Source organism: Echinops telfairi, unplaced genomic scaffold (assembly GCF_000313985.2).
Source record: "Echinops telfairi isolate 266 unplaced genomic scaffold, ASM31398v2 ScPeMD7_60;HRSCAF=208, whole genome shotgun sequence".
In the NCBI taxonomy this organism is placed as follows: Eukaryota; Metazoa; Chordata; class Mammalia; order Afrosoricida; family Tenrecidae; genus Echinops; species Echinops telfairi.
The window spans coordinates 41,782,349-41,791,802 of record NW_022103958.1 but is presented as its reverse complement, the minus strand read 5'-3'; the positions used below and the strand labels follow the sequence as shown (position 1 = coordinate 41,791,802).

At 49.9% G+C, this 9,454-nt stretch overlaps 1 protein-coding gene across 2 annotated transcripts in view; it reads right to left on the bottom strand.

Annotated features, from left to right (window-relative positions):
* Window positions 1–2,541: 2,541 nt before the first annotated feature.
* Window positions 2,542–9,454, bottom strand: part of IRAG1 (inositol 1,4,5-triphosphate receptor associated 1) — a 133,200-nt gene continuing 126,287 nt past the window's right edge. For both annotated transcript variants that reach the window (XM_045291055.1, XM_045291056.1), the window contains one exon: window positions 2,542–5,992. In XM_045291055.1, coding sequence (XP_045146990.1) covers window positions 5,749–5,992 — 244 coding nt within the window. In that variant the 3' untranslated portion in view covers window positions 2,542–5,748. The remainder of the gene's footprint in view (window positions 5,993–9,454) is intronic.

Below are 9,454 nucleotides of genomic sequence, written 5' to 3'. Positions count from 1 at the left end.
GTTGTCTGTCCCCCAGGGAGGAGGTCACATGTAGTTCCTTGCAATCGGTTCCCTCTTTCCAACCCACCCTCCCTCTACCCTCCCAGTATCACCACTCACACCACTGGTCCTGTAGGGCTCATCCACCCTGGATCCCCTATATTTCCAGTTCCTAGCTGTACCAGTGTGCATCCTCTGGTCTAGCCAGACTTGCAAGGTAGAATTCGAGTCATGATAGTGTGGAGTCCCTTATTTCTATATTCCTAGTGGAAGCACACTATTTTTCATTGTCTTAGGCATGCAAAAACTGGATAAGGAATAGAGAAGTCACAAAAAAAGTCAATGCTCTTGAATGATGTTGTTGGTGGAGAATACTGACTATACCATGGGTTGCCAAAAGAATGACCACATGTGTTTTGGAAGAAATACACCCAGACTCCTCCTTAAAAGTGAGGCCGCAGAGATTTGGTTTCCTGTACTTTGGACCTGTTATCAGTCAGGAAGGACCAGTCCCTGGGGAAGGACATCGTGATTGGTGGAGGGCCAGCAATCTTTTGGATTCATAATCGGTGCTCATGGCAACAGCAGTCAAGAGCTTAAATCTGCTGCAGGAGACCTCTTTAGAGTGTTGAAAAGCCAGGATGTTACTGAGGAACTAAGGTGCGCCTGAGCTGAGCCGTGGCATTTTCCATGACCGCACGTGCGTAGGAAAGTTGGACACTGAGTAAGGAAGACTGAAGAACGGATGCCTCTGAATTGTGGAGCTGGGAAAGAATACTGCAAGTACCATGGACTGCCACAAGGGCAAACAAATCTGTCTTGAGCGCTCCTTACAGTCCAGGACGGCAAGCCTGGTCTCCCGTACTTCGGACATGCTGTCAGGAGAGACCCACGCCTAGAGGAGGGCGTCCGTCGTCGTGCTGGGTCAAGTGGAGGGGCAGCGAACAAGGGGAAAGCCCTGGGCGACGCGGATTGACAGGGACTGCAACAATGGGCTCAGACACGAGCGCTCTGATGAGGATGGCGCAGGGCCGTGTGTCCTTCTGGGGCTCGTGGGAGTGCTGCGCTGGGCCCTGACTGGGCAGCCGCACAGCGATAGCGCTCTTTCAGAGGCTGGGTAGGGCTCCTGCTGCTGCTCTTCCTCATACCGTGGGTGATGGCTTTCTTTCTCAGCTGCCCAGCATCGTGCTCTGTGGGGATGGAATGCTGAGGCTCATGAAAGTCACCAGGGAGGACAGAGCCATCAGCCCTTCCCGGTCCACTCTTTGATACCTCTTGTAGACACACGGAAGGGCTACGTGACGCCAGGGGATTTGTTATTCAAAGCAACCAGGTACAGCTGGAAGATCCAGGAGATCCCAGATGGGCTGCAGTCTTTCTCAGATTTAACGTTTTTATTTCAAACTTTTTATTGTGAATTAGGTGGGGGTTTACATTTCAGAGCATCACTTTTGCATTCAATAACTTAAATTACTTATCAAACCTCCCAATAGTTTGGTGTGCCCACCCACCCCCTCCCTCCCTTGATTTCTCTTTTCCTTCTCGTCCAATAACCACCTTCCCTCCACTGGTTAGCACCTGCCCCTGCAATATAATCAAAAGTTTGCTTCTTTTGCTGTGGAAACCTCTATATTTGTTTTTCCTTCATAGTGGTGGCAGTTTGGGGACTTCATTGTTCCCACAGCTTCAGCTTCCAAGATGCTCCCCAATAAAATGGTTTGAGTTCCTCCACCCCTCAAAACAAACAGAAAAACCCAGACATATTCTAAAATCATATTTACAAAACAAAATTAGTGGAGCAACTAGTCTTTATTACCAAAGAGTTCTTGACTGGACTTACAAAAGCAGTCATCACAAGGGCCCTACTATTACTCTGGGCTTTTGACTTGGTGGATAAGAGACAATGTAGACTTCACCTTGTCAGTTGATGTCAGGTCAGTCTTTAGTGTATTAAGAGGATGTGTGCCGTGAGTTTTCCCCGCTACTTGATTGCTATTCTATTAAAGCACATCACTTTCGGTTTAAATGTCAAGGTTAAAAGAAAAAAAAGAACAAACCATTGCCACTGAGTCAATTTGGACTCACAGTGACTCTATATAGGGTTTCCCAGACTGTAAATCTTTACCGGAGTAGACAGCCTATCATCTTTCCTCCTCAGGATGGCTGGTGGATTTGAACTGCCAACCTTGCAGTTAGCAGTCCAATACTTATTCTGTGGCATTACCAGGGCTCTTCAACACTAGAGTAGGCTGCTAAAATAAAATTCTGAATCTTGGCGGTGTAGTATACTAAAATTTCTTGCTTATGTCACAGTTCAATAATGTGGGTACCCATGCCACGACCCAGCTTCTGTTTAATAGGTCTGCCATTTTCTCTGGCCCTGGAGTCTTCAAACGGGTCCTCTAATTTTTGCAGACAATGAGACTAAAGAAAGTATGAAGCACTACTGGGCGAGAGAGAGAAGAGTGAGTGAGTTTTAGGGAAGCAAACCCACTTGGTTCGGACTGGAGGTAAGAGAGTGGCTTAGTTCCGTAAAATCAGGAGGCATTTTGTCGCAGCCAGAAGTTTGGAAATGTGCTTTATTTTCAAACTCAAGTATGTGACACTCTACGGTTCAACATGAGCACACCTGTGAGAGGCTTAACAGCATCGGGAAGTGACGGTCAGGGAGAACACAAATCCGACATCTCCCTTTCCCGATTTCTGCCAGCCTAGACATGGGGGCGATGCCTATGGGCTTGTGGCAGGCAGCAGGTGACCTCGATGGCACAAGCGGATCACTCTGCGACTGAGGGTAGGGCCCCAGACGTCTCGGGCAGAGCGGCCACGCCAGACTGCAGAGGCGTTTGAAGGGACCATTTTCGTGCAGACCCATGTCACGGCGGGAACCCTCGGGCCCGCGGCCCTCCATTTCAGTGCTGCGCTGGCAGCAGCTCAGAGGTGTCAGACTGATCTTCGTTTTCTGGAAACTTCCCTCAACAAACACCCTTCCTGCGGTGATCCCCTAATGGATGTGGTGACTGGTAGGCCGCTCAGCCTCCCTCCTCACACACACTTCCAGGCCTGGGGCGCAGCGGGAGACCAGGAGCTCGCTGCACCCCCCTTGGGTCCTCATCTCCAGGCGGTCGTGGGCCAGCTCCGTCGGATCCTTCTTCGTGGGATGTTGAGGTAGGACATTGATCCCCGAGGGTCCTGCTACAGGCCACTCACTCTGGATCTCCACCAACACATTCTGTCCTTGGTCCAGAGGGCCTCACGTATGTAAAACTTCTGTGGCCTCAGTCCCACTGGACAGAGTAAACTATGTGTCCCCGCCCCCAACGTCCCTCTGTCCTGCTAGGTGCATCCTTGGGTAAACCCTGCTTGGGCTTCTCGCTCGGTGGGTTTCTAGCCACTGCAAAGGATGGTCCCCGTACACTGACCTGTTGTTTTAAGGTGGGCCTGCTCTCGGTGAGTCTTTCAGAAGGTAGGGATTGCATCCAGCCCGAGCTTAGAAATGGTGTTGCCAGTCTGGTCTTCCTCCTGCCCTCTCACAGAGGACATGGAGAAACAGTACAAGATGCTGAGCTTCATAAATCTATTGCTTCCCTTGTTGAGATGGGGGGGCAGGCTCAGGACGCATGCACAAGGTTAGCCGTCCTTGGCGTGCCCTCCACTGCCTTGAATGCCCTCTTGCTCTTTGGACTAACATTGCATGTGACCCTCCCAAGCATCAGCCCCCATGCTGAATTGACCCAGAGATGGCTAAGACATGGTGCCTTTCTGTGAAGGAAAGTTCGGGAAGACAGCACGCAGTTACTGTGATAGCTCTAGCCAGGGTCAGTCAGGAAAGTCTTTACACTGTGCTGAGAGAGGCCATCAGGGACAGCATGAGGATGCTTTTTGCCGTTGGTCCTGACGATTGGGCAGGACGTGGTCAGAAGAGGCTGGCGGGAGACAAGCCAGTGGAGAGGAGGAACAGAGTGGTGGGGACGCAGTAGGTGAGGAACCAGAACGGGTTTGGAGAAAAGGCCATTTGGGGAAGGAGTGCCACTCACAGGGCTATAAAACATGAGGCCGGGGGCATGTTCAGAGCAGTTTGGAAACCAGGTGAAGAAATGGAATCTTATTCTTTAGGAGCGTGTCCCTGAAGGATGAGAAGCAGGGACGACATTGAGCGTTTTGCTCTAGAAAGGGCAGCGAAGGCTCTGCTAGCAGTGAGCCGAAAGACTCCAAGGCTGGAACAGGAGGGGTCCAGCTAGGAGACCATTAGAAGAGGCCATTCAGAGCTCGGCCCCTGGAGGCAGCCTTCTTGGCCATGAGTTCCCGCCGAGTGCCCTTGACAATGGACTTGTCTGGGTTGTGCCTACATTTGTAGCCTGAAAACGGGAGAGTCCAACTCACCTTATATTTCTGCTGTTGTGTTCCTTCTTTTCCTGAGAAGTAAATCAATTAACACCTCTAGAACTCTTGGGACGATGCGTGGTTCGTAGAAAATTCTACAAAGAGGCATCAAGAAGTTTGTGGGAAAATGCGGTTCTCTTTCTCTTCCCTGCAAATTTCTGAAGCCCTCTTGCCTGTGAGCATTAACACAAAGAAAAGCAAACTAGCCACTAGACTCACTCAGAATGGATGTACGGATGGATTGTGATAAGAATTGTACGAGCCCCCGATAAAATTAAAAAAAAAAACTCACTCGAAAATCACTACAACCCAAAAAATCTGATGTGAGCTGAACAAAGGCAGTGGGTGTAAAGGGGGAAAGAGAAGACAGATTGGAGATGGGATATTCTCCCTCCATTTGATGCTAAACGGTTGAGCACTCTCTGAAACACATACTTGAGTTGGAAACCCTGTTTGAAGTGACGCACTGACGTGAGAATGCACACTTGCGCGTGAGCACACCGAGTCAGACTGATGCTGAAGATACACCACTTCTCCCCCTTCAGCGGAGAGGAGGGCTAACTGTTCGCAAAGGGAGAGAACAGATAAGGAGTTGATATTTGCATCTGAGAGACCAGCGAGTGCATCTTCGAGCTATGAATGAAGTTTCCGTGTCTTTCAAACATCGTCAATCCACGTGGAGAGCTCATTGAATACAGGTGCCTGGTGACGGCCCCATACCAAGCGGCAGCCTGTGGGTTGGCTTGACAGGCCTTTTGTTGTCCACGGCACGTTTGGAGGGCGGTTGGCTTTGTGCACATGCATACTGCGTATGTACATGGATGGATATATATTAATTCACATCTTCCCACTTAATTTTAAACACTGAGCGAAATCCAGCTTATGTATTGTTTTTCTGAGAAACGTCCCTACTTCTTTAAAACGAAACTCCAATTCCAAAAGGGAGAGAGGGAGGCTGAAGGATAGTCGGTAAGAACGAGATGGGGAATGGGAAGGCAGCCCCATTGCAACTCCAAATTCCAGGTGTGATTTTAGGGTCGATGCGGGCCTGCTAAGCACAGTTCTTCCTGATCACCCCTTGTCGAGGAGAGAGAGAGGGAGCTTTTATTCTGCACCTCCGTGAAGGTGTTTGCATTCTCCCGCCAACCGAGCTGAGGGCCAGAGGCCTCCCTTCCACGGAGCTCCTTGGTGAAGGTGACAGCTTCGTGTACTGGACGCCTCCCCAGGGCAGCTTCGGGGCTCCTCCAAGAACATCAGTGACTGTGTGTGACTATCTCCCGCAGAGGAAATGCTCCCCCTTCATTCCCTGTGGCCTGACCCTCTATTTGGGGACATGCTGGGTCACCGGGGGCATTGGAGCAGGGCACTAGCCAGGCATCAAACTTCCTACTGCTCTGTGGGCTGCTCGTGCTGGAGTCCTGAGTTCCACCAGGAGTCCCTGTGGGCTGCTGAGCAAGTGGCTCTTCCGAGGGGGCCATCAGCTTGCTCCACGCAGGAGGTGTAGGAATGATAGAGGCCCAGCACGACAGTCAAGACCAGCATGGCAGCAGCCACCATCCAAATTACTTGCCAGTGCTGGCACAGTTTGGGATACATGACTTGTAAGAAATGAAACAATTCTTCAAGTTTGCTGTCAAATGAAAAAAAAAAAAGGTGAAGAGTTAAGTATATGGGGTACATGGATGGCGAGACCCAGTCTACCATGCTTCTGTCCAGGGTTCTCACACTCAGCTGCACAAAGACCAGCTTGGCAGACAGTAGTCAAAATATCCCAGGCTTCTGGAATAAGGATCTCTAAAGGCATGAGCTAGAAATCTAGAATTTGAAAAATCCCCCCGGGTGTTCCCGAGGCCACCAGGCCATAGTCTTGATGTTGGGAACTACTGATATAGGAGCTTCTTTGGATGTTTAGTCATTCATTCATCCGTTCACACACACCCTCATCTCCCTATGGGATGATCATTGATCTCTGTAAGAGATGATCAGCGATCTCAGCACTCTCCCAAGTTCTGCACCCCCTCCAGGACACCGGGTTGGCTGACCCATGTTCTCGGGCGTCCAGCCAGGCCAGCACCTTTACTTTCTTTGCTTGGCTGAATTGATGCTCAGCTCCAAGGTCCAATCAGATCCCGCCCTCAGCATTGTGTTTGTTTGTTTTCACAAATAGCACTTACCGTCTTCATTTGTTTGCCAACTACTCCCTTCCCCTGGGAAGTATTGTTGCAAATGTCCTGTTTTGTTTTTAATTGAAACATGAACTGAATGCATAGCTTGGGCTCTTAGCTTCATATCCAGAGTGACAGGGATGCACGGAAAGGCTGTGTTATACTCTTAGAGAAAGCATGATGCCCAGGGATAAATGGCGAGGGGTTTGACCCATTTCAAGAGTTCTCTTCAAACCACCCTCAGGACAACCACATGGGTGGAAACCTCTAGTAAACTACAGGTGGTGTGTTCTCAACCCAATCAATCGTCACTCCCTCTCCCCCACTGTTTCCTTGCACTCTCCTCCCTTTCTCCTCCCTCCTGTTTCTCTCTCTTCCTCCATCTTTTGCCTCATCCCTTCCCCCTTTTCTCTTACTCCTTCCCAAGTGCCTTTCAGGTTTCTCTCTCTCTTTGTGGTTCAATGAAAAAGACATTTGGCCGGATAGCCCATTTAAGGAAGCTAGCCTTTTAGAGCTTTCTGGAGGGGAAGGAATCTATCCTTTCTAGAGCTTTCTATCCTTTTTAGAGCCCTAGAAACCTTCATGAAGCTAGAATTTACCCCTGTTTTTAAGCCCGGAACTTTCAAAAAGAGAAAAACTAGCCTATGGGAGATTACCGAGTGGCGGAAAGTAGCAGACGGGCGTTTTGAAGACCCCGAGGCTCACATAGCTAGGGCAATGAGGGCCATGTGCCGAGAAGTAGAGAGCAGTCATCCAGAGTTGGGAAATACATGCATTACGACAGACCCCAAAGACTCCACAAATCACTTCAAAGACAAGGGGCTAGACGCTCAGCAGTGCCTGCCTCGGCTGTGAGGACCACGGGAAATGGCTTGGCTTCTTTCAGTGTGGGTACCCTCTGGGGATCCCTTCAGGAACAACCCAACAAAACAGTGAGCAAACGGGCCAGTGTGAAGACCACTGGTTATTTCCCAGCTGTCAGGAAGGAGGGGTTTGCAGAGGAGCTCCTTTTCTTTCACCTTGATTTTGAGTCTTTAGTTTTTAATTAAAGATAATTGGATGCTATAACAAAATCTTCTGGGAGGGGCAGGGGTGGGGAGGGTTGTACTTTCATAAATAAAACAAAATGCTAGGACTTGAGACTGCCAAGGAGAGGTCAAAAATGGGGTTTGTGCCCCTTAGCCGATCGTCGATGGTTTGTCTAGAAAAGAATTAGATTAGGAATACTATTCCTTTGGAAACAGATCTTGGGGTGCAATGAGTCCCATTCACTCCCCCAGAAGATGGCATAGGGTTACTCCACTCTCAATGGGACCAAGCCAGGGGGGCCTCAGAGAAACTGCTTGAAGAGGTGCCTCTGCTGCAGTTTGTGGGACACCAACACCCGGTGTGTGACTCATTCGTGAGGAACCTGAAGGCAAAAGCCTCACCTGAGTGCTTTATGTCACCAGACCAGGAGGCCGTGATTGGCCCTGGTGGCACTATGGGTTAGCTACTGGGCAGCCCAGACCCACCAGTTGCTCCACAGGAGACAGCTGCTGCCACGGTTGACTCACATGAAGATTTGCAGTCTCAGGAACCCAATACGGGGTCGCTGTGAATTGGGCTTGACTCAGTAGCAGTGGGTTGGGGTGTGGTCAAGTTGAAGGTAAACTGGCATTGCCAGCCTGGGAGAGGTATCTAGAACCTGCAGAGACCTCAGCAGGACAGCCAAATATACCAGACTTCAAGCTGCCCAAGGACCAAGAGGAATTTTAAGTGGCAAGCCTAGAACAGAGGCATTCAGCCTCATACATTGATCTGCATTCACGATGAAAATGTGTGTCTGTGTGGGGAGTGGGAGGAGTGGGGCTCGCTGAAGGATCTAGAAACCGCTGCACTAGAGGATGCCTGCTTTAGACTGCTGATACCTCCAGGAACCCGCTGACAGTAATATCAGTCAAGCAAGGCCTTCCTTATCCCTTAATCTCCATTCCTCTTCTCTGCATTGGCCCTGGAGAGGTCAGATACTGCAATAGCAGCGCAGGCACGGCGGATAAGCAGCCAATCCTGTGCTCTGTTCCCCCTGCTGGCTTCCTTCCGGGAGGGGACCAGAGTTTGGGGAGAGAAGCTTGTGCTTTATAAACAGTTTTTGCTTTTGATTATTTCAGGAGGCTGCCCACTTTAATGACTGAAATGAAAGCTATTTGGGGAGCTTAAAATGACCAGAGGATTTCTGTTTCCTGAGTCTTTGGAAAAGGGAAAGGTCCTGTTTAACGATCGTCTGAACTGTAGAGAGACGATTTCAGAGATAAGACAAAAGCTGTCCGTAGCACTTCATCAGCGGCACTTGCTCGCATGTGTACGTACATGTCAGGAGACCGTGTTCTCCATGGTAAGATTTGTCTTTGATTCTTCCAGAGTGCATTTTAACTGGTCTTCCAGAGAATAATATTTATAATAGATCCGTGCAGAGGAGGAGAGAGACAAACAAAGGGCCTTCAGTTTTGGGTGCTGAATCCCAATGTTTTGTTTTAAAATACCCCAAATAGGACATGGGCTTCTGATAGTTCCAGACCTTGTGCATTAACGAGGCGCCAACATCTCGTGAGGGCACTGTGTTTGAGTGGAGATGTTTACAGGCAGCTGGGTGCTCGGGGACGCAGGAGTGGAGGAAAACCGCCTGGCAGGGGCAATGATCACTCCTGGGGCCAGTCTGACTTGGGTCACAAATGAGGAAGGCCCTCTAACAGTGAGTGGGACTTGTATATGACAGTGGTTATCATAGGCTGGAGGTGAAGCCATGCCCCCATGCTGAAGTATGAGAACTCTGCTGAGGGTTGGGCACGCGTCTGGGTCCCATCATCCCAGGTACAGTCATGTTCCCTGAGGAAAAAGCAGATCCCCAAGGGAGCAAGGTTGGGAGAATGAGGACCCTCAGGGGTCCT